This window comes from Suricata suricatta, chromosome 4 (assembly GCF_006229205.1).
Source record: "Suricata suricatta isolate VVHF042 chromosome 4, meerkat_22Aug2017_6uvM2_HiC, whole genome shotgun sequence".
Classification (NCBI taxonomy): Eukaryota; Metazoa; Chordata; class Mammalia; order Carnivora; family Herpestidae; genus Suricata; species Suricata suricatta.
The window spans coordinates 112,398,536-112,424,687 of NC_043703.1; the positions used below are offsets into that span (position 1 = coordinate 112,398,536).

The 26,152-nt window shown below is 37.0% G+C and overlaps 1 protein-coding gene across 5 annotated transcripts in view; it reads left to right on the plus strand.

Annotated features, from left to right (window-relative positions):
- The window catches only part of APLF (aprataxin and PNKP like factor), an 80,183-nt gene that overhangs the window by 24,794 nt on the left and 29,237 nt on the right, over positions 1-26,152 (plus strand). For 3 of the 5 annotated variants that reach the window (XM_029936246.1, XM_029936244.1, XM_029936247.1), the window contains 6 exons: positions 6,638-6,785; positions 7,322-7,454; positions 12,947-13,024; positions 14,921-15,066; positions 24,146-24,501; positions 25,153-25,272. In XM_029936246.1, coding sequence (XP_029792106.1) covers positions 6,638-6,785; positions 7,322-7,454; positions 12,947-13,024; positions 14,921-15,066; positions 24,146-24,501; positions 25,153-25,272 — 981 coding nt within the window. The remainder of the gene's footprint in view (positions 1-6,637; positions 6,786-7,321; positions 7,455-12,946; positions 13,025-14,920; positions 15,067-24,145; positions 24,502-25,152; positions 25,273-26,152) is intronic. The other 2 variants (XM_029936245.1, XM_029936248.1) reach the window with 2 other exon arrangements.

A 26,152-nucleotide genomic window follows, 5' to 3' on the forward strand; every position in this document is an offset into this window, starting at 1 on the left:
TGGAAACCAATTTGACAATAAACCAAAAAAAAAAAATATTCATGACTGAGGAAGAAAAACAAAAGTTGTGGAAAAGAAAAAGAACAGTTGTTACAAAATTCAACACCTGTTCATGATTTAAAAAAAACTAAAAGAAGAAAACTGCTTTCTATAAAAAAACATTTTATTTGCAGATGACATCATTGTGGATTTGGAAAATACTGAGTTATCTACCCTAAGAAAAAAAACAGTACCTGACATATGATTACATTTATATTATGTTCTATAAGAAACAAACTAATCTCTACTGTGGAAATCCAGTTAGTGGTTATTTCCAGAGGCACAGGCAAGCTTTTTGGTGATGGACATATTCTGTGTCTCAATAAGGGTGTAGGTTACATGGATGTATGCATTTGTCAAAACTGATCACATTGTGTACTTCAGATCTGTGCATTTCAGTAAATATAAAATATATTTACAATTTCTTAAACTAGTAAATGAAAAGAAATTTGTGAGGAAATGATTTTTGATTTGTTAAATGAAATACAGTAACCTTCGCTTGCCACTTTACATATCTTCCTATTCTTTTTCTCTTATCACACATATAGAAGAAACAGTATTTTTAACCAGGGGTTGACCAGACAAATATAAACAACTAATTTTTTTGTTACAGTAAATTTCCACAGTAGAATTATATGCTTTTTAAAATTATTTATTTTTATTTATTTTTATTTTAGAGAGAGCACAAGCAGGGAGAGGAGTAGAGGAAGAGAGAGAGAAAATCTTAAGCATATTCCATGCTCAGCACAGAGCCTGATGTGGGGCTTGATCTCACCACCCTGGGATCAGCAGCCATGACTTGAGCTGAATTCAAGTCAGACACTCAGCCGACTGAGCCACCCAAGTGCCCCTATTTACTTTTTTAAAAGTTCTGGAAAATATTGCACATCTCTATAAAATAAAACACAGTCATTGCCACATACTTAAAGTATTTAATTTTATATATATCCATTGAGACAGGCTTGTCCTCTGAATGTGAAAGACCAGTGCTGTAATTCAAATAAATCAGATTGTGGGAAGAATGAATTTTGAATGTTTGTAGTATTGATAAAAGTAAGAATACAACCCACTTCAGCAGCACTGTACTTTCTTAGGCTATTTATTATGAATAATAATATCTGGTATACTGTTGCTATCAAGCTATGTGTTGAAAGAGGTATAAATATTTTGCATATGCTTTGGTAGTTATGTGCCTAGGTTAGGGTAATCAAATTAATTGTGTTGTTTTATATTTAAAAATTAAATATTCTGTTTTTAGCTTACTAGCACAAGATTTCCTTCGGGATGTTGATTTCACTTTCAACTTTTTCCCGTTTATGATTTAGAGTTTTCAGATATTTCCATAATACATTGAGTTTCTGAAGTGTAATAATAATTTTCAGTGTTTTTTATGATGTTTACAATTCATTTATGATTTCTTTTTTGTTGTTGTTTTAGGGAGAGAGAGTGGGAGATGGGGAAGAGGGACAGAGGGAAAGAGAGAGAATCTTAAGCAGGCTCCACACTTGGTGCAGAGCATGACGTGGGGCTCGATTCCACAACACTGAGATCATGATCAAGAATTGGATGCTCAACCAACTGAGCCACCCAGGCGCCCTTATGATTTTTTAGAACTTATTTCTAGATCCAGCTCATTTATGTTAGTAGCATATTTCATATTAAAGATGAAAAATATATAATTTGTGTTTAACTGTAATTTGGAGTATATTTTTAAGATTTGATAATAAATTAATTGCTAAAATAGTCTTTGAAAAGAAGAATAGGGACACCTGGGTGGCTCAGTCATTTGAGCGTCCAACTTCAGCTCAGGTCATGATCCCACAGCTTGTGAGTTCACCCTCCGCAACAGGCTCTGTGCTACCACCTAGAGCCTGCTTCAGACTCTATGATTTCCTCTTATCTGCCCCTCCCCTGCTCCCTTGCTCTCTCTCTCTCTCTCTACCCCCTCCTCTCAAAAATAAATAAACATTAAAAAATATTAAAGAAAAAAAAGAATAGAATTTTCTGTGCTACCCAGTGAGGGGGTTCATACAGTGTTGTTCTGCATGAATTCCCTTGGTCCCCAGCATCCCCCAAAGCTACTGGAACAAGCTTTCTGCTGGAGTGAGGGATTCCTGTCATTATTTAAAGGGAAGCTTTCACAATGTCTGGAGCCCTTGATGTCCTGCAAATGAAGGAAAAGGATGTTCTCAAATTCCTTGTAGGAACCCACTTTGATGGCACCAATCTTGACTTGATGGAACAGTATATCTACTAAAGGGAAAGTGATGGCATCTCCATCTTAAATCTGAAGAGAACCTAGGAGAAGCTTCTACTGGCAGCTCGTGCCATTGTTGTGGTTAAAAACCTGGCTGATGTCAGTGTCATATCATCCAGGAATTCTGCCCAGCGAGCTGTGCTGAAGTTTGCCACTGCTACGGGAGCCACTCCTCCTGCTGGCTGCTTCACTCCTGGAGCCTTCCTAACCAGATCCAGGCAGCCTTCTGGGAGTTGAGACTTCTGGTGTTTGCGGATCCCAGAGCTGACCACCAGCCTCTCACAGAGTGGTTAACCTGCCTACCATTACTGTGTGTTAGACAGATTCTCCTCTGCCCTATGTGACATTGCCGTCTCTTGAAACAACAAAGGACCTCACTCAGTGGGTAAGAAGTGGTGGATGCTGGCATGGGAAGTTCTGTGCATGCATGGAACCATTTGGAGGTCATGCCTGATCTCTCCTTCTACAGAGATCCTGAAGAGCTTGAAAATGAAGAGCAGGCCACTGCTGAAAAGACTGACTAAGGAGGAATTTCAGTGTGAATGGACTGCTTCAGCTTCCAAGTTCACTGCTACTCCATCTGAAGTTGCAGACTGGTCTGAAGGTATGCAAGTGCCTATTCAGCAGTTCCATACTGAAGACTGGGGCATTCAGCCTGCCACTGAAGACTGGTCTGTCGCTCCTACTGCTCAGCAGCCTGAATGGGTAGGAACAATCACGGAGTGGTCTTAAGCTGCTCTTTCACAAAGGCAAACAAAATGGAAATAAGGTTGATGGAAAATAAACAGTTTCTAAAAGTTGGAAAAAAAAGAGAGTTGGAGAATTCACACTTCCTAATTTCAAAACCTACTAGAAAGAGTAATGAAGACAGGATGGTAGTAGCATGAAGAAACACTTATAGATCAGTGAAATAGAATTGAGGGTTCTGAAATAAGCCCTTACATTATGGCCAACTGATTTTTGACCAGATTGTTAAGATACTTACATGGGTAAAAGAATAGTCTTCTCAACAAATGGTGTTGGAACAACTGGATATCCACATGCAAAAGAATGAAGTTAGACTCCTACCTCACACCATGTGAAGATGGACTTAAAATGGATCAGAGAGCTAAATACTAGAGCTAAATTATGAAATGCTTAGGAAAATGCACAGGTGTGAATCTTTGTGACTTTGGATTAGGCAGTGGATTCTTAGCTATAACACCAAAAACACAAGCAAAGAAAACATAGATCAACTGGACTTCATCACAATTAAAAGCTTTTTAGCTTCTAAGACATCATTAAGATTGTAGGAAGACAACTCACAGAATGAGATAAAATATTTGCAAATCATATGTCTGATAAGGAACTTATATCCAGAATAAATAAAGAACTCTTGCAATTCAACAGTAAAAGGACAAATAAACCAATTAAAAAATACATAAAGGATTTGGGTAGACATTTCTCCAAAGATATCCAAATGGCCAATATCAAAGCTCATGGAGAGATACTCAACATGATTAGTCATTAGGAAAATGCAAATCAAAACCACAATGAGATATCACTTCACATCCACTAGGATGGCTGTACTTAAAAAGACAGATAATAACAAGTGTGGGCAAGGATGTAGAGAAATTGAAATGCTTATCCACTGCTGGTGGGTTTGTAAAATGGTACAGCCTCTTTGAAACATATTCTGACAGTTCCTCAAAATTTTAAACCTAGAATTACATGCGGCCCAGCAATTCTACTCTGTCCATACATGGGACAGAAGACATCTGTCTGTACAAAAAGTTGTATAGTTCCATTTATATGAAAAATGAAGGAAATGTAGATTCATAGAGACAGAAGGTGGTTTAGTGGCTGCCAGGGGCTGGATGAAAAGGGAATGGGGAAGTGACTACTAACACATACAGGATTTCTTTATGAGGTGATAAATGTTTCCAAAATTAGTTATTGATGATGGCTGCATTACAGATTAACTTTGTAAATATCCTAAAAACTGCTAAATTTTATGTATACTTTAACAGGATGAATTTTATTGTTATGTGAATTATATCTCAGTAAAGCTATTTTAAAAAGATAACTCAATGCCCTTTATTATACTGTATTTGAAATTTTTTTGTATTTTTAAAAATTTATTTTTTGAAAGACAGAGAGAGAGGGCATGAGCAGGGAGGGTCAGTGAGAGAGGGAGACACAGAATCCGAAACAGGCCCCAGGCTCTGAGCTGTCAGCACAGAGCCTGATGCGGGGCTTGAACCCATGAACTGTGAGATCATGACCTGAGCTGAAGCCAGACGCTTAACCGACTGAGCCACTGAGGGGCTCCTATTATACTGTATTTAGATAAATTTTAATTCAAGTTTTAATTTTACCATTTAGCAAATTCTGATAACACTGCATTATAAATCCTGTAATAGTTGATTGCTTATAGAAGTTTTGAAGATAAAATAAAAATACAGCTATATCACAGTGACTGTATTTGATATTTAAATAAGAATGTAATAAAGTAATTTGTACATTGACCTATTTGGAACTAAATGTTAGTTAAAATTTTGTTCTGGGATTGGATTTTTTTGTTGTTACACTTATTCTTGGTAAATATTAACAAAAAATTATCTGTGGGCCTTAGGGTGTGTTTATGTTAGTCTTGAATTTATCCCACAATAGAAAATAAACTAGAAATGGAATAGATGATGTTGGTTAATCTCTAAAACTATAAATTGTGAAAAGCTATTGCACTAGTGAATATTTCTTAATATTTTTCAAGTTAAACATGAAGAAAATTTGGGGAAAAATCGTAATTTGGAAGCACAGCTGTATCCTCTGAGTAAAATGGATCAGAATATGGGAAGGGGAGCAGATGGGATAATCATACATTTTCAGTCCTTATCTCCACCATCTGGCAGAGTACCTGACACACCATAGGTGTTTTGAAAATATTGAATGGAAAGGCACAGTGTAGGGAATATAGTCAATGATATTATATTGTATAGTGACAGATAGATGGTGGCTACACTTATGGTGAGCATAGCACGTTTGGAAAAGTTGAATCACCATGTTGTACACCTGAAACTAATGTAACATTGTGTGTCAACTGTACTCAAAAGAATTTAAGCAATATTTACTGAATGAACAAAAACTGTCTTGTTGCACAGTGGTTTAGTCTAAGTAAGTTGTTCTCTTTTGGCTGATTTCTGCCAAATTTCTGAAATTCAAGTCTGCCTTTAAAGGAGATTATTCTTGTATAAGAAATACTCAAACAAAACAAGCCATTAATTATTATCTTCTCAACTAGACACATTTCTAAAATCTTCTATGTTTCATTTTTACACAGAGTGAAACTCACCCTTTTTAAATGTACAATCAGTATACTCTGACAGATGTATGTGGCTGTGGAAGTTCTACCGCAGTGAGATAGAGAACATTTCCATTTCCCCAGAAGGTGCTCTCATGCCTCTGTCTAGTCATTCCCTTCACCCTACCCCAGGCCTGGGCATCCGGATCTGGTTCCTGTCCCTGTAGCTTTATCTCTTCAGGATGTCATACGAATGGAATTATATGATACGTAGCCTTTTGTGTCAGGCTTCTTAGACTTAGCAAAATGCTTTTGAGATTCATCTATGTTGTTGTATATCAGTTTATTCCTTTTTACTTCTGAGTAGTATTTCCAGCTATATTTTAAAATTTTCAAAAAAGTGCATTTGTTGGATTGCCTCTAAGCATATTAATGAATAATGGTCCGTCAGCTTTGGGTGATCTAAGTGCACTTTGCAGCAACTGAGAGGTATTTGGTTCTGCTAGTGTGTTCCACATGTGACTGTGAATGCTCCTGTGTCAGAACATTTAGCTTCCAGTGGACTACACAAATTTGGGGAGGTTTTACAAGTGGCTGTACTGGCCAGAATTCCAGTAGCAGCCATGGTGAACATGACATTAGGATTTTATTTTTTTCTCCAAAAGCTAAACTAGCTTAGCTGACATTTTTGCAATTTGCCTTTTCTCTTTGGATGCTGGGTTCTGATCTTAACTTTTATGGGCTATCTGGAAAAAGACTAAGTAAACAGCTCTTAAGCTTTAAGAGAGATGGCCACTACCCATCTCCATAAGTAGCTGTGGTTTCTAGGTCCGTGACTCAGAAAGACAAATGTATTTTATGCTGATACAGTGGGCAGAAGATGAAGAACGTATTTCCATCTATGTATTTTATTCTAGTATACTATGATCTGCTTTTTTGTCTTGCTAAAGCCAAGAAGAGGAGCACAGTTCATTAGTTAGATATGTACTTGAAAGGATCACATTTATAATGACATGGTATAATAAAAGTGTTTTAAATCATTTTTTATTTTATTTTTATAGAAATAGTCAGATGCTTGAAGAAGATAATATTTTAAATGAAATGCCAAAATCGTCCTCGGTTAATTTGCCTGATGAGACAACTGGTAACCCACAGCTGGAAAGAAGCACAGAAATAGCTAAGACTCAAACCAGCAGTGCAAATAGTGAGGTGAGAAATTTAAGACCCCATCCATTTGTAACATATTCTTTGTTTTAAGGAGAGAAAAGACACCTGAAATTAGCCATATCATGACAGTATTATTGGCATTATCATTTTTAGGGTAAGCTGTACAGAATAGAGCTTAGTCGAACATATCAACTAATAGAGATCATTGGTTTTTTTCTTTGAGAGATTTGACTAATTCAGTCCATGGTTGCAGGTAGGTTTTTAAAAAAATTTTTAATGTTTATTTTATTTTTGAAAGAGAGAGAGTGTGTGAGCAGGTATGGGCAGAAAGAGAGGGAGACACAGAATCCGAAGCAGGTTCCAGCCTCTGAGCTGTCAGCATGGAGCCCGATGCGGGGCTCTAACTCACGAACTGCAAGATCATGACCTGAGCCGAAATTGGACGCTTGACTGAGAGAGCCACCCAGGCGTCCCATAGATAAGTTTTTTTAATGGTAGTTTTCTGCAAAGTAAATAATCTTAGTTTCATTAAGGCTGCATGATTATTTTTAGTAATTAATATATAGATGCCTTTTTAGTGTTTCCTAGGTGAAGGTAGAGACCTCAGTAAGCAACAGTCAAACCCTGCCCAGAGGAGAAGAATCCTGCCAGCATGGATGTTAACAGACAGTCGAAGTGACCAAAATCTTTCAGTACCAGCCAGCAGTGGGGGTAGGTTTTGTTTAGAGAACAGTAAGCAGAATTTGGAACTTTTTCTGAACACATGGAGATAGACTAGTGATTGTGTAAGTGTATAACTTAGCCTAATATTTTTAGATGTGTACATGAAGTCTAATTTAAAAGATAATTATTGTTTTATGCCATTTATCATGTCTATCATACACCATTCTGCTAATTACCATTTGATTTAACAAGTGCTATTTATCTTACGTGCTGGCCTTACGTTAATGTAGATTTTCAAACATACTTGTTGGTGTTATGTCAACCATGATGTGACATAAAAGACCAGCGCAGTAAGAGCTTTCCAATTAATTTAATTAAATAAAAAACTGCCAAGCACGCAATATTATGAGCAGGAAGATTCAAAGAAGAGGGGACCTCTGTCCTGGCACAGCTCATTGTCACAGCAGATACCACAGTGATTTATGTCACCTGCTGGGCATTTCCATTGAATCGAGATGATTAAAACCAGGTCTAGTTTGGATCTCGTAGGATTAGAATGACTTTGTGGGAAAAGTGGGTTATATATTATGTATTGTGGGAGATGTGATCTGGAGAGTTTTCATATCTAAACCTAAGATTTCCTGGTAAGAGTGTTATAGTGGTTTTCAGTCGCCACCACCCATCATTACATGTGTAATATATTTGCATCAGTACCATTTCCCATTAAGCGTGGTAATTCCTCAGTTGGCAGGAAGGAAATGGGGAGTGGGGAATGGTACTGGAGAGGGGGCAGACACTTTCTTTCAGTAGAACACTTTCTCTAATATAAAAAGAATAAATTTACTCGACAAAATTTGGACCAATGTGAACTGCTTCTCTGTAAGCAAGTCCCTTTCTTTCAGAGTTGTTTTGCACAGGACCTGCTTCTGTGCTACCGCTATTCTATTGCTTTTAATAGTCCAAAATATATTTGGCTTCAAATTAAAAATAGCCGTTAACTTTCACTAGCTAGATGTACCATGTAAAATTTGAAGCATCTTTCTGAGTACTTCAGCCTAAACATGCAAAGGAAAACAATTTGACATTGATTTGGGCAGGAATAGTATATAATACATAATGTTCTTAAAATGCTAAAGCTTCAAAATAAGATAGAGAAGTCTTTGGATTCTGGCATGAATTCTTCCTTGTAAATAGTTTTTGAGGGTACATGTAAGAACAATGTTAAGTTACTTGTTTCCTTCAGAGACAGGAAGATTTAGAAGTACATTTAGGTCTGTTAAATCTAGCTAATTAAAAATCAAAATAATTTGACTTTTTCTGCTGTGTAGTTTATAATTATTACCATTGTTTTTGTTTTATTTAAGTAATGAATTATCCAGGTCAATGGATCAACACTACAGATTTAAAAAAAATCAATTTCTAGGATACATTTTGGACTCATTTAGATTTCTGTTACTTTAAAAAAAATGTTTTTAATGTTTATATATATTTTTGAGACAGAGACAGAGCATGAGCGGGGGAAGGGCAGAGAGCAAGGGAGACACAGAATCTGAAGCAGGCTCCAGGCTCTGAGCTGTCAGCACAGAGCCTGACCTGGGGCTTGAACCCATGAACCATGAGATCATGACCTGAGCCGAAGTCAGATGCTCAACCAACTGAGCCACCCAGGCACCCCTATCTGTTCTTCTTAAAGTCTTTTGCAGCTTTAGTACTATACATTGTTCATTCTTATCTCTTTAGATGATCTGATTAACTTAATGTTTTGGAACCTTTTTGTGTCATTAGATACAGAACAGATGATGTAAATTGATGTTAAATGACTTCTACAAGATCATGTAATAAATGCCAGAGCCATCATGGAGACCTAGCTCTGGGCCTGACTTTAAAGCCCAAGCTCTGAGCTGTGTCACTATACTGCCACCCAAAATTGCCCTCCCTATGTTGTGGTGTTTTTATTCTTTTCTTTTTTAATATGCCCTTGTATCTCTCCTGGACCTCTTCTCAGTTTAACTCTTGCTTTAATCCTTAAATGTACCTGAATATTTGCTGTGATCAGGCTGTCCTTTTAGTTTTCCAGCCAAAATAGTTCTAGTTTATTTTCTGGGTCCCCAGATATTAGCCCTTGGATATTATCATGAGTTTATCAGGCCTGGGCTAAAATTTCCCCCCAGTCCCTTGGTGATTGGCAAGTGAATATATGTGGACATGGGCTTTTGGAGCCTACCCTGTCTTGGCTGCTAGTCCTCCCTGTTCCCTCAGCCTTCTAAACTCCTCATTCCTGGGCTAGGATATTCTTGCTAGATTGAAAAAGCTTTTATACTTTCACTGGTATCATGCTACTCTGCAGTACCCTTCTTCTTCCATCTTCTAACCCTCTAACATGGAGTCATGAAAGTGGCCCATTTTGAAAAAGATTGAAGTAGTCCCCAAATCATTTGGTTTGCCTTTAATTTTGTACTCTGAATATTTTCCACATGACTGCTCAATGCAGACTATAAATGCTGAGCTGATATTCTATTAATTCAACTATCATTTAAAATTTATTTAAAGTGCTAGTTATTCTATGTTTACTTTACTTCTAACAATCCTGCTAAATTATCTAATTAACTCTCATAGTCTGTAAGTCTCTCAGATTACTTAGCTGTATAGTCATACCTACAAAATTATGACCATTCTGGCTCTTCTGCTCTACTGACTTTAAAAAATTTTTAATTAGTGAACTAGACCCTATAAATTTTAAGTAAAAGTAGATAAAATTGGCATCTCTATCTTATTCCTGATTTTAATAGGGATTCTATTTAGTATTTCAGCATTAAAATGATTAGTATTCAATTCTGATACTCTATCATTTTTGGGATATTTATTTTTTTTCAGGAATAACTATTGAATTCTTCGACAAATTTTTTGAATTTATAGACCTATAGAAATAGTCCTATCAAGGGGTGGGTGGGGGCAGAGAAAGGGGAAGGCATAGGTGAGCAGTGGGGTTGGGGTGTGGCCAAAACAAAAACAAAACAAAACAAAAGAACTAGTCCTGCATTTTCTGTGTCAGTGTAATTAGTGATGTTGGTAGATTTCCAAATGTGTCCTGCTTGGTTTCCTGGAATACGTGTAATTTATCATGATGGCTTATTATTTTTAAGATGTGTTAGAGTTGCTGATAGTTAGTTTAGACATCTGTATCTATATTCGTTAAGTGTGGTTAGGATTTTTCTCCATGTGTGGCATCTATGTCAGATTTTAGCATTTAGCTGTGTTGATGTTGTATAAAATGAATTAGATTTTTCCATGTATGCTCAAGGACAGTTTGAAGAACAGAAATACCTCTTCCTATAGAGAACCTTTTTGTATCACAATCTGGGCCTAGTTCCTGTTATAAGAAGTTGATAGTTCTGGCATAGGAATTGGTAAGTTAAACATGAACAAAACACCCAGAAACAGGCCAAAATAACATACAGTTAATATATTTAAAAGTATTAGGTCAAATTGATTGGGAAAGGATGCATTATTATTATAAATGACGCTAGGAAAATTAGCTTTCTACTTGGAAGACAACAATATTAGAGCACTACCTCGTACCATGTTCTTAAATAAATTTTTATTGAGTTAATAATCTTAATGTATAAATTAAAACTAGTAAGGCATTTGGATAATATATGGGGACAATATTTTTATTATTTCTGACGAGCTTTCTTAGGATGGTAGGGAGTCTGGAACCATCAGGGAAAAATTGAAGTGCATTTAGATTAAAAATGAAAAAAAAATTCATGTGCATAAGACACTAATAAACAAAGTTAAACGGAAATAGCAAAGTGACAAACCTACTGACAGATATTATCTGTCACACTTATAAAAGAGAAGGTCTTAAATAATTAGTAACAAAAAAACTCAGAAATTTGGGGCATAGTATATGACATACTACAGAAGAGTAGTTAGGCAATAAATATATGACTACTTTGGCAGTATCTCTTACATATTTAAATATACAACACTCTTGGATCCAGAAATTTCAATTCTATGTCTTTATCCCACAAAAGTAACAGCATTTATACTTCTGGACATGTGTGTGTTTGCATATATGTATTTGCATATTTGGTTAACCTTAGGAAGTTGGGAAGGATACACTTCAAATTGTTAATGTAACTGTTAGGGTGGTTCTTTTGGAGGATAAAGTTGGATGGGTGTAATTTTAATGACATCTGCATATCTGCATATCGCTGTTAGTGTAACAGCTCGTATAAGTAAATGCAGCTAGTAATATTAAAAATAATTTGTTTTAACAGTTATTTTCTTTTATATTATGATCATTTAACTATACCCACTTTAGATTTAGAAAAATATTTGATATGTCAGATATAAAGATTATTATGAGCTAATTGAGCTATTTATTTTATATACTCTTTGTGAAAAGCATTTTTATAGCAATATCACAATGGCTTCTTCCTATGCAAAAAGAAATTAGCTCTGGTCCTTAGAAAAATATTTGTAGTGGAAAATTTGGAATTTTGAAGGATATTTTGAATGTATATTTTTTAAGGTTAGGATTTTATGTACATGTGTGACACTTGGGATGTGGTAAACTGCCATTTGGGCAGATGCTGTGTCTTGCTTAATTTACATTTTAGTTCTTAGTATAGTAAGCAGTACCATTCGTTGATTATTTCTCTTGATTTGACTGATTCTTAGCTCTTGTAGCATTTGGACATTTGCTGCATGACGCTGTATAGTCTTATTCCTGACAGTTTCTAAAAAGTTAGGAAATCTTAATTAAGATTCAAAGCAAATATTTAAGTAATTTAGGGAAGTTTAGTTATTGAAAAATTATTCTTAAGTTTCTTATATAAATACATTATATTGCTATTGGTTCAGTTGATTTTCCTGTTAAATAATATGGACAGTATTTCTTTCCTTACATAATGAAGGAGTGTTATTTCAGACTACTTGAATATCCTTTAGTTCAGATCTGAGCAAACCACAACCCATGAGCGAAATCTGGCATTCTGTCTGTTTTTGTCAATAAAGTTTTACTGGAACACAGCCATGCTCATCCAGGCGTATTTTGTCTGTGGCTGCTTTTGTGTTCTAAACACAGAGGCAGATAGTTGTGACAGGCACTATATGGCCAATGGAACTTAAAATAGTTACACTCTGGCTTTTTGTAGAAAAAAATTGCTAAATCTTGCTTTGGAACATTAGAATAGTGACTGTGGGTTGCCTTACATACTTCTCTTCAGGATCTCAAGGGAACCTTTGGGCCAGTTCTGTTTTTTTTTATTCTCAAAAAACAATTTATTAAAATGTATCAATCACATGGTGAGTATAGTCAATTTTGTAGTAGCCATACACATATTTGCAGATTAGTTACAAAGAAAACTGAACAGCTTTGAAGTGAAGACACTTTAGTTGTGTAAATGGAGAGCAAAGTTAAGTACTTTATTTTTTAAATCTCAGAGACTGACGTGCTTAAAAATATGTGTGGATTAAAAAAAAAAAGAGCATGTATCATCTTACACAGTGTGACTAAACCTGCCTGTTTCTAGAAAGAGTGCTTGAAGCTGAGAATGACTGCATGGATGGAACATTGGCTGATACACTTACAGGGGGACTGCTGAAGAAAGGTGACATTTCTGCTTCACGTGTCTTCCAGGGGGAACAGTGGATTGCTTGCTTCCTAACTAATGTCATCATGAACACAAAATTGTTATGCCACACTGATTGAAAAATCATTGCCTCATAATCTATGTTAACTACATTTGTGGTTATATTCCCATATAACTATTCTTTTTTTCTTTTTGTAAATTTACATCCAAGTTAGTTAGCTTATAGTGCAACAGTGATTTCAGGAGTAGATTCCTTAATGCCCTTTCCCCATTTAGCCCATCCCCCCTCCCACAACCCTTCTAGCAGCTCTGTGTTTGTTCTCCATATTTAAGAGTCTCTTAGGGTTTGTCCCCTTCCCTGTTTTTATGATATTTTTTCTTCCTTTCCCTTATGTTCATCTGTTTTGTATCTTAAAGACCTCATATAAGTGAAGTCATAGGATATTTGTCTTTCTCTGACTAATTTTGCTTAGCATAATACCCTCTAGTTCCATCCATGTAGTTGCAAATGGCAAGATTTCATTCTTTTTGGTTGCTGAGTAATCCTCCATTGTATATATATACACACACCGCATCTTGAACCATTCATCTATCCGTGGACATTTGGGCTCTTTCCATACTTTGGCTATTGTTGATAGTGCTGCTATAAACTTTGGGGTGCATGTCCCCTTTGAAACAGCTTATCTGTATCCCTTGGATCAATACCTATTAGTGCAATTGCTGGGTCATAGTGTAGTTCTATTTTTCATTTCTTGAGGAACTCTGTTTTCCAGAGTGGTTGCACCAGTTTGCATTCCCACCAGCAGTGCAAAAGAGATCCTCTTCTCCGCATCCTTGCCAACATCTGTTGTTGCCTGAGTTGTTAATGTTAGCCATTCTGATGGGTGTGAGGTGGTATCTCAGTGTGGTTTTGATTTGTACTTCCCTGATGATGAGTGACGTTGAGCATTTTTTCATGTGTCAGTTGGCCCTCTGGATATCTTCTTTGGAGGAGTGTCTGTTCATTTCTTTTGCCCATTTCTTCACTGGATTATTTGTTTTTTGGATGTTGAGTTATAGTTCTTTATAGATTTTGGATACTAAACCTTTACCTGATATGTCATTTGCAAATATCTTCTCCCATTCTGTCAGTTGCCTTTTAGTTTTGCTGATTGCCAATTCTGTTTATGTTCACAATTCATTTAGTCAGACATTTACTGAGTACCAGTTTTATGTGAGGCACATTTCTAGGTGCCAAATACTTGGCTAAGTATCATATGGGATACAATGTCCATTGTTATTGAGACTTATTTTCTATATTGGTGAAGTTTGTGGAGGTTACTCTCCCTTTTGGGTAATTTTAGGTTCCTAATCTGTTATTAAGTTTAATTTCTCACTGTGAATGTTAGGGGCCCAATAATTCTATGTGAAATTCATTGGCTAACTATATGTTAAATTTTGTGTTGGAGAAATTCAATGCTAAAATAAAAAGTAAATACTTAACACATATCAAGTACTCTGCTACATAGTTTATATATCATATCTCATTTACCCCTAGTAACTCTATGAGTTATTCTTTTGATACCATTTTTTGGGATGATAAAACCAGAGTTCAGAGAGCAAGGTGAAGCATTTCAAGGATGGCACCTGTTCCTATTAGCATCTTCTCCTGACTCACTCCAGGGCTGGAATTCCTGGCCGAAGTGCTGCTTAATACTTTATTGAGATTTGCAAATAAGTGTTTTCAAGTTGGCATTAATATAAGTGAATCTTTACTTTTAATTGCCTGCCTTTCTTTCTTTCTTTCTTTCTTTCTTTCTTTCTTTCGTTCGTTCGTTCGTTCTTTCTTTCGTTCTTTCTTTCGTTCTTTCTGATTGTTGACCTTTGAAGATAAAAGAGATAATTTTTTTCTTTGTCTTTCTGTATATGTTTAAGATAATATAATCCAGGGAAGTGGAAAAGAAGGAATCTGCAAAAAGCGATTAATTTCATCAGGAAGTTCAAAAAGTACATCAGCAGAGCAAGACACAGGGAAAAAGTGCAAAAATGCTCATCAGGAAGAGTCTATCATTTCATCCAAGGTGATTTTTTAAAAAATTTATTATTTGGGCGTGCCTCGCTGATTAATTTGGTAGAGTGTGTGACTTTTTTTTTTTAATTTTTTTTTAACATTTATTTATTTTTTGAGAGACAGAGAGAGACACAGCATGATTGGGGGAGCGGCAGAGAGAGGGAGTCACAGAAGCCAAAGAAGCCTCCAGGCTCTGAGCTGTCAGCACAGAATCTGATGGGGGTTCGAACTCATGAACCATGAGATCGTGACCTGAGCTGAAGTCGGACACTTAACCGACTGAGCCACCCAGGTGCCCCTAGAGTTTGTGACTCTTGATCATGAGGGTGTAGGTGTGAGCCCCATGGGTGTAGAGATTACTTAAAAGGAAAATCTTTTAAAAAATTTATTATTTGATCATTTGTTTTCTTCATCAAGTGTTCTAGATAAGAATCAATTATATGTTGTATACAGCAAGAAAAAACCCAAACTGCTATTTACTACTGAGTTTATGAAGATAAAAACTAGCCCAGATTTTTTTTGGCTTACCAAAACTAATAGAGTACTTGCTTTGTAGAAAACATACCTATTTAATTTAGAAATTTTCAGACTAGAAAAAAAGTGGAAACCACTTGACTCTGGTTGTAATTGATACCTCCATTCTGAAAACCTGGTTACTTCTATTTCATTGGTCATCCTCAGACTGCATATAGCCACCTTTTTCTTGATACCTATGAAGAACAACTGATAGGCTAGTTCTTAATAGTCTGTTGCAGGATTATTTCTAGGCTAATTTGCAATGTTTAGAAACCTTCTCTTTCCTCTTTCAGTTTTCGCTAACTCATGACAATGGTTTGGCTGACTTAAGCATTCTTTAACACTGGGTACTTAATGAAATGGGGCCTATTATTGGATGCATTTAAAATGAGAGAATTAGAGAAAGAGAGAGAGCATGATTGAGCAAGCTCCAGGGCAGAAAGTTCAGGTATTTTTCCTCTTCAGAGAGGGGTGGCTTTAGGTAACTGACATTCCTTATGATGTAGTCCTGTGGCTGAGCCCTGTGGGTCCCCATCTTTTTAGTCCTAGCAGGAGCCACAGGAGTAGGGGTGGCTGTAGAAGAGTGTACAGTGGGGTGAGTGGGGTGTTACCAGGTGTCCCACGGGGCTGGGCCTTTTGTGGCCCTCCCTTCCCTCCTGCCTCCTCTCCCGGTAGAGAACATCTGGCTTCTCACTGGATCCTTTTCCAGCCAGAGAAGTGGGGTCCAATCCCCGGGGGGTCAACTCCTTTGCTTACGGAGTCAGGTTTAATAACTGAAAACAAAATGTTTCTAACTCTCATGTATTGATCATAAAAAGCTATTAAGATAAAACTTGTTTACTTTGAGCCCTAATATGCTATGTTCTCTGAACATATTAATAATGACTGCCTTTTGTTTCCAAGAAGAAGAATTATTTTTTTCAGAAGAAAATTTGTAGTATACATATTTTGCTATGTTTATCCCAACCCATTACCCAAGCTTGGTAATTACAAGTAGAATTTAAGAACACTTTCATAATTGATAGATTGCAGAGAGTAGTGAGTACTAAACAGATCAAGATATTCGAGGTATTTGTGAGATTTTGAAGACACACAAAATAGACTACAAGTTTTGTGACTCTAATAATGTCTGGTCATGAAGATAGTTGCTCTGAAATTGTCCATATTTCTCATTAATTCTTACATCTTTCTGCAGCTGCTTACGGGTTATATAATTGTCCATTTTGGGAGTGAGCATGAGGGTGCTTGAATCTAACTTTAAAGAAATAATCTACAGATTTCACATAATCTAATTAGGGCTGTGTTATAAACAGAAGGGAGCCTACCTGAAACAACTTCAGCAAATAGTATTATAAAGCAAATTAACTGTTGCTGGGGAGCCAGGGCCCAGGAATGCCGGAGCTCTACCTGGCCAATTGGGTTTCTGAGGGAGATTCATCTTTCCTAGTACAGGAGAAATAAGCCTCAATTTCCATAAGCTTTTCATAACCCTTTATGCAGGGCTCTCTGGTAAGGTAGGGCCATGCTTTGTCCCTATCCAGTTTCAGGTTTGTTGTTTTTTTTTATGTTTTTTATTTATTTTTGAGAGACAGACAGAGACAGCGTGATCAGGGGAGGGTCAGAGAGAGAAGGAGACATAGAACCGGAAGCAGCCTCCAGACTCCGAGCTAGCTGTCAGCACAGAGCCTGACGTGGGGCTCGAACCCACAAACCGTGAGACCATGACCTGAGCCGAAGTCAGACGCTTAACCGACTGAGCCACCCAGGTGCCCCCAGTTTCAGTTTTAACACTGGTTGGCAGCTGGTCCTGTGGAGCAGGTGAGGGAAAAAGTTGAAAGTGAGAGAAAACAAGAGGCTGGGCCCACCTATTTAGTCTAATGGCAGGAGATTACCAGTTACAAGGGGCTAAGAACAGTTTGGGCAAGCCTATAGAGTAGATTTGGGTCAGTTTACTTAGAATCACATTCTCTTGGGGAGAATTGGTGAAAAAGGAAGTGGAAAGAAATCTCCTTCACTCTTCTGGGCCATATTCCTGAGATCCTGATTCAGTTGGTCAGCAGGGCCTGTGCATCAGTATTGTTGTAAATAAACTCCCACAATTTTAATAGCACTGAAAGGTGAGAGCTACTGATGTACCATCATTTAACACCTTAGAGGAAACTGCGGACCAAGGTCATACTGGTAGAGACCTTGGGACTCCAATGTAAGTCTTTCCATTTGGGGTATAATGGCTTTATCTACCACACAAATTAGACCATCTATAGGCTTTGTGACTCAGTGTCTGGTCATGAAGATAATTGCTCTGAAATTGTCCGTATTTCTCATAAATTTTCTTACATCTTTACGCAGCTCCTTATGCGTTATGTAATTGTCCAGTTTGGGAATAAACATGAGGGTTCTTGAATCTACTAATGTTAAAGAAATGATCTACATAATTTACATAATTTAGTGCTCTTTTAACAAAAAACAGAAGGAAGCCTAACTGAAACAACTTAAGCAAATAGTATTATAAAGCGTGTTAACAGTCTATTCCTGGGAAGCAAGCTACCCTAATATTTAGTGACTTAACAGTGTTTTATTATTTCTGATAATTCCCAGGTACCCCCAGAAAGAAGTTTTTAAAAAGTCATCCAGAATACCGAAAGGTCCAGGTATTCAATAAAGTCTTTAAGGCCATACCAAAAATAGGTTGTTTATTCTTGAAAGCTGGTTGGGGGGGTAGGGTGGTATTTTGAAAGTGTCTTCACTTGTATTAAGCATGTTAGATACCTTGGCTTGGCTGCTTATATTATAGTTTGCTTGGTGGAAGGTGTACGTTTGGGGGGAGGAGAAAGATGCTTATTTAATCTCTTTGAAGGAGATTTTGTATTAGGTGTTGAAAGAGGGCTGGCATGCTAGCAAGTGGGCATGACAGCAAGAAGTATCAGTGAGCAGCACAGTGTGAGCAGAGGCACAGAGGCAGGAAAGTATGTGTGGCTCATTAGTGTACATTTATACTGGAGTGTCACCTGCATGCTTGCATGGACATGGTGGGCGGGATAAGGGGAGGAAGCCACTGCAGTAGATTGGGGAACAAATCAGGATTGCACTTAACACCAGACTGAATAGAAATCAGACTGTATTGTACAGCCTCAGAGACTTTTTGAGAAGGAGAGTAAGGTGGTCAGGAAGATGGCTGTAGCAAAGGTATGTAAGACAGAGGCAGGAACCGCCTAAGAAGCTGCCATGGGAGGCAGCAGGGAATGAAGGCTTGAGCTAGAACAGTGGCATTGGGACCAGAAAGAAGTGAGGGATAGGAGAGACATTTTGGAGAGAGAACTAACAGAACCAGATGACTTAACAGCATGCTGAGGAGTAGGTATTGAAAATATTCTCAGTACAACAGAGGAGTAGGTTTGACAGTTGGGGAAGGGAAGAGAGTAGCTGCTTGCAGTGAGGCAATGGTAGCATATCTCTGAAAGCTTTCTAATAGGCTGAAGTGAAAATCTGTTTCACAGAGGAGGTAAAAATCAGCACTAAGGAGAGAGTTCTATTATATCTGTGTTATTAGAAGCAGACTTGCAAACAGCACATTTAGAGTATAGGAGTATATGGAGGTGGAGGCTTTGGCAGTGAGAGCCATTTCCGGTTTCACTACCTGTTCTCTGTGTATATGCAGCTTCTCTTGTGCTAATAATGCTGATGTGAGTATGCTGGCTGTTAGGTATTTCATTTCTCTGTATACCGTGGCCTGCTGTGCCATCTTACTCATAGTTCTTTATGAAAATAGCAGGGGAGTTGAAGACTATAATTCTTATTGTACAGCCATCTCTTCAGTAAGGCTGTATTCTCCAGAGCTCCTTGATACTGCTTTATTACATCAAAGAATCCTACATCCTTTGCTTTTGACTGGGCATATAATACCATTTATGGCATGGCTCTCATGAGCCCCACAGAAATTTCTTTTTATTCATTCATTTAGTCAGTAAGGATGCATTAAACAAATAGTGGTAATATAATGGCTTTGATAATGCTATTGATAAAAAACTTACACACACACAACCATTTATTGAGCCCTAATTATGGGCTAGACCCACCATTAAGATATACTTATTTCATTTAATTTTTTAGAAAATCCTCGAAAGCTGATTGATAATCAACGGATCAAGAGACCTGAAACTCTGAGTTTATTTTATTTTATTTTAATGTTTTTATTTTTTTTTTTTGAGAGGGAGAGCATGAACTGGGGAGGGGCAGACAGAGACAGAGACACAGAATCTGAAGCAGGCTCCAGGCTCTGAGCTGTCAGCACAGAGCCCAACATAGGGCTGGAACTCATGAACTGCGAGATCATGACCTGAGCTGAAGTCGGACGCTTAACTGACTGAGCCACCCAGGTGCCCTGAGACTCTGAGAGTTAAATCAACTTATTCAAAGTCAAAAGTTAAGAAATGTCTAAACTGATAATCAAAATATGATTTTTTACTTGAAATACCATTTTAATAATCATTACACCAGCAGTCTTTCTGTTATGTGCAAGGTAATGTGCTAGAATCTAGGATAAAAAGTGAATAAGATAGCTGATAAGTAGTTCATATTCTTGTGAATGAGATAGCTGATAAGTAGTTCAAAATCATGAAATAATGTGACATCACATAGGTTTTTCTGGGTCCTTGTGGACTGCCTAAGCCAGCTCCTAAGGAAGAGATCCTCAAATAAGTGATCTGAGTCGAATCTTAACAGAAGAGGAGTAGGCGTAAACAAGGTGCAGAAGAGGTAGAGGTAGAACTCCATCCAGGTAGATGGGCAGCAGGCACAGGGGCAGAGGGGGTACAAATAGTATGCTGGGAACTGTTCTTGGAATTCTTGTTGTAAAGCTGGGTGACAATGTGAGATGAGGTTGGAGCGGGCAATGGGGACCAGTTGTAGAGGGAAGACCTTGAATGAGGCCACAGAGATAATCCTGGCAGTTCTTTAGAGGAGAGATGGAAAGAGAACAAAATAAAAGAGGAATGAGGACATCTCAGTCAAGAAGTTAAGAGAATCTGACCCAGGTTAGTGGCATTAAGGATGACACAAAGACATTGGGTTAGAGAAATCTTTAAGAAGTAAAACTGCAGGACTTGTTGCTTGCATCTGGGCAGAATGAGGGAAAGGAGTGAAAGACCTCCAAGTCTCTGGCTAGAATGGATAGAGAAATTGTGTTGGCAGAAACTTGGGTACAGAATACAGGGGAAGGATTTCAGTTTTGACATTTTGAGTTTGAGGTATGTAGGATACTGAGGAAGAAATGTTTAGCTAGTGGTTGTGTATAAATTTGAAGTTCAAAAGTGAATTTGGGGCTGGAGATGGGTTTTTATTTGGTTGTTGTTGTTTTTTGAGAAAGAGAGAGTGAGAGAGTGTGTGAGCATGAGCATGAGCAGGGAAGGAGCAGAGAGAGAGGGAGAGAGGGAGAGAGAATCTGAAGCAGGCTCTGCACTGTCAGCTCAGAGCCTGATGTAGGGCTCAAAGTCATGAACTGTGAGATCATAACTTGAGCTGAAATCAAGAGTTAGATGCTTAACCAGTTGAGCCACTCAGGTGCCCCTGGAGGTTGGGATTTTTGAATCCTTAGTATGCAGGTGCTAATAAGATTAATACAGGACTTTGAAGACAGCTTGGTACAGAAATTCTTCCCAAGGGTAACAAATTACCTCAAAGAACTTGAATTGGTAAGAAGTTCTTTATCCTGTTCCTTCTGGTGCATTAAAACTTCAGATGGTTTAGGGGCAAGGGAGGGCTTGCTGGGTCAACAGACTATTTTAATAGCCTTAATAGTACATTCCAGTCCTCTCCCAGCACCAAGTCACCTTACACTAACTCCATTTTGCACTAACTCCATGCTCCTTTATCCCTGAGGCCTCCAGCATATATTTTTATAGTAAAGAGAACCTGGGTTCTCTATCATGAATCTTTAGCCTCCCACACTTAATTCTTTACATTTTCATGAATTCTAAGAAGTATGCAATGTGGGTGCTTATAGAATATAGACCTCTCTGCCTTTCTCCAAATCCTTCCAAGTACCGAGTACCTTCCATCTTCCCTGTTTCCTCCCCTGCCAGTTCAGTGACCCTGGCTCCTGAGCTTTGTAACTGGCACAGGCCGAATTTATGTCTCAGCAGACTTACAAATTACTGCATGTAATGGGTTTTTGGGATCATTTATAAATAATTGAAACCATAAATGTTAAATTCTTGAATACCAAGGGTCTACTGAGTATCAATATTTCATGAAGTTCCATAAAGAACATTATGAATTCCAGCTTTATGCCTCTTAAAATATATTTGAGAACACCTGATCCATAGTATTGATATTTTGTCTTTATCATTCCTTTTTCTTTTAGAATAAATTAGCATGTTAAACTTACTCTTTGTGAAGATTTATCGTAAGAAACAGGGGCAGTTGAAATAATGTTAAACATTTCATATCTTATATTTCATTTTCTTTGGTTTGTTTTTTTAATTTTTTAAATGGCAAAAAATATGTTATTGTCAAAAAGTAGAATGTCAGAGCATATGGAATATAAAGTGAGAATCTTGATTTGCTTTATCTTTCAATCTCATTGGCCTTACTAATATTTTGGTTTGTTACCTTCTAAACCTTTTATTTGGATTTATACAAGTAAGTGCACACATAGGTATATAGGGATTTTGTAAAAGCTAAATGGAATCATAGTGTGTATATATATATATATACACTATATATTAGAGTAATAATTATACTATATATAATAATATACTATATGTAATATAGTATATTAATATATACTATAAGGTGTATATATACTATATTCAGAATACTATATATATTAAAATCCTTAGATATAGAGTGAGATCTGTTCATCTTCCACCTCTGCTTAGTGTTTCATGGTAAAAAAGTGTTCTAATTTATTTTGCTACTTCCCTAGTTGTGTTGTTTTTTTCCCTATAGTAACTGACCGGATGTTGACTGGGATTTTTTCCCTTTGTCATCCCCAAACTGCTGCTGAGGCCCGGAGCTGGGGACAAAAGTACTTAGTATAGGTGTCTCATGTTTGAAAGGAGCCCCCAGTAGTGATAGCCAGGCCTTTCCCTGTGAAGTTTATTGAAAAGTTTGAGAAATGTTCACCATCCAACCCCCAGGCTTTATACAAACAGAACTGAGAGGCCAAAAATTCTTTTTAAAACCCATACTTTGAGAGAATTCATTGTGGAATTTAGAAATGCCAATAGGAACAAGAGAATGGCATTTTATTGGATATCTGCCAACCTACCCTACTTCTACTTAAACAGGGAGAAAGGAAATTGGTGAGTTGACCCAGTGGGGAACTGCCAAGAGGGGAGGTGGGTCAGGATTGCCCCATTCCCACTGCAGAGTTCCAGTCCCTGGCATGTGTCACTTGGTCCTGTATTGGAGGGAGATGAGATTGGGGTGTAACTGAGCAGCTTGGGAGAAAAAGAATGTGTGTTTTAGACAGGTGTCAGCTCCAAGAGGTACCCAAACAATTGCCTTTCCCAGGGGTTATTTATTATTATATAAGAAACATGATAAGAACTAGGTTCCTTTTGCAAGATCTTTAGTCAGTTTGGATTGCATTTTAAAGTTACGTACTATGTTTCTTAAAAAAGAAAAGCCTATCAAAACATTTAAGTAATTAGTCCCAAAGAAATCATGCTAATTAGTATCTTCTCAGGAAATTTGGCCATTGGGTGTTAAGTAATATCAAAACCAGCTTTCTCCAGATGGCAGGCCAGCATACATGAGTCCTTAGCTATAGATTGGTTTGAACCTTCCTGGTATGTTGTCATCACATCCTAGAAGTGGCTACCAGGAACACCGAGGTTTATCTGAGCAATGTTTCTACTCCAAAGGACATATAAATAATTAAGTCATTTTTTATAGGGTATGACTAGGCTTACTGTTCCTGGGGGTAAGTACAGATTAAAAAGGTTCTACAGTGCTAATGAGAATATTTACTTAGTTCAAAACACCTTCTCGTTAAACTGAAACTTTTATTCAGACCACTTCAAGCGGATCATATTTATTTTCAGAGTTTGTCATAACACAGCTTCATACAAATTTTTCTGTGAGGGAGGCGCAATTTTATTCAGCTAAAAGAAAAATGTCATGACTATATTTAGAAGGTGGAAATAAAGTATTGTAATAACTTAGAGATTATAAAGATAGCTTAAGTTAAGAGCATGACACATTATTGAATGGGAAATTTAAACGACTAGTAGTTTTTTGGGGAAAGATTATATTCAAATGGAAGTAAAGTTGTATTCTCTTATGTTTAATTCGTATTTTTCTGGTTATTTTTCATGAATGTTGACATGATTGTAAAGAGTTGATACAGCTCTATATTTCTTTTCTAGTAACTGTAGATTGTTTTAAAGTTACCAAATTAGAGACATGGAAAGTGGCATTTTTTAATTACTTTAAAATGTGAATCTTAAAATTAAAAAATATGATATTGAATAAATTTTGCAATTTCATACTGTTTATTAAGTTTACATATTTCTTTTAAAGCACATTTCATTTATTTCTAATATCTTTTTTTCTGATTTATCTTGTAGGAGATGCCACAGTCATCTTCTGCAATCATATTAAGTAATGCAGAAGTGAATAATGTGAAGGCTAAGACACAGAGAAATGAAATCCCAATAGAGGAACTTGGTAAGGTTCCTGAACATAAGATTATTACGAAAGGAACACAAAATAAAGAAGGCAAGGTGATGGACTGTTCTGAGAGTTACCTGAGTGCTCAGGGCAAGTCCTTCCACGAGGAGTCTCAAGGCTCTTCTCCTGAGTCCAGCTCTGATCTCTCCAATCCTGAAGCTTTGCATGCAAAGGCAACTGATTCAGTTCCACAAGGTTCTGAAGAAAAGAAGATCAAGAGGACATCCTGTATGTATGGGGCAAACTGCTACAGGTAAAATGAAATTACAGGTAGCACGAAATTCTCTTGTTTCAGTAACATGTAGCTGTGTGGTACATGTGTGTTAAAAGCCTAATAAAATACATTGGCCTAAAGGTTAGGAACTCTATCATGTTTCTACTGGCTTGCACTTTCTCAGGATTCATTCCTGCGATTCCTGCTCGAGGCTTTCAAGACACAGTGGGGGAATTAAATGTTTCATATGTAGACATGCTGATTAATGCAAGGACATGAACTAGGCAATCCAGACCTGAGAATTTAATCACCCAGACCTAAATCCTTGTTTATTTAATGTCTTATTTAGATATTAGAAAAATGGTTTCATAAATAGTTATATAATGTAACTATCAAGAGAATGTAAGTTGTGTTTAAGGCATCCTACTAGTGCTTTTTCTTTATATTTTTCTTCTTTTGCTGTGAATCACCATGATACTTTTATTTTGGTACCAGGAAAGCTCTGTACTGACTAGATGTCATGAGTTTTGTTTTCAACACTGTAGCACCTTGGTTCAATTTCTGGAATAATTAGATATGTGTTACTTGGTTTCCTGCTGTGTTTTGTAAATTATTTTTTGTAGTATATTTAGAACTCTAGTATACCCTATTAATTATTTTTTTCTGACTGTATATTTGCCACCCTCTCAGGAAGAATCCTGTCCATTTTCAGCACTTCAGTCACCCTGGCGATGGTGATTATGGAGGTGTACAAGTCACGTGTCAAGATGATGAGCGGCCTGAGTGTCCCTACGGAGCATCTTGCTATAGGTATGTACACTTGAAATGTTAGCTTGTATTCCTTTTCTCCTTAATCTCTGTTGTATATTCAGAAGCAATTGGAGGCAACTTCTCACTGCAAGCCTTTTTTCTTCTACTCCTTAAATTTCCATAGATAATAGGTTTTCATTTTGTTTATAGGTAGGATCCATAATGTTTCTTTTAGATAAATATAAATTGTTGAAGTTATTAACCTTGTAAGTGCCTAAAATGGTTCCTCATTTCTAACTTTCCAAAATGCAAATCAGGCAATTGAAAAGCTGTCGATGCTTCTGCATCATACACTCTATCCAGACTCCTTAGTGTGACATAAATCAATTCAGGAAGTTATCTCTGCCTTCCTCAGCTCCTACCACTCCATCATTCTTGCCAACACAGGAAACTCAATCCTAACAGAAGAGTGCCTTCTTCTCTTTCCTTTTGTAACATCTTTTGCCTGTCTGTGTCATGCACGGTAGAATTTATCTTACAAGATTGCATTTGTTTCTTTCCTGGAATGGCATCTCTAGATAGTAAGTTTCTCAATAGCAAGGACTATTTTATCTTTGTATCTCCAACTTTGTTTAATGAATGAATGAACTAGAAATAAATCAAACTACCAAACAAAGAAGTAGTGATTCCAGTTTTAGAGAGCTTTAATTCCAAACAGCCATCTTTCTTAGATAAATTTGGAACAGTTTACCGAACCTACTGGTCTGTTTGAAGTTGTTACTTTTCTATGATTGTGGTTTTCATTAAGAATGCAGGATGATCCTCTGAGGCTAGAAAGAAAAATCAAAAAGCTTATGCCTTATCATTTGAAAATTGCTTTGTTTCATTTCACCAGAATATCTTGCACACCTATGCATATGCGGGTGACATATTCATGAAG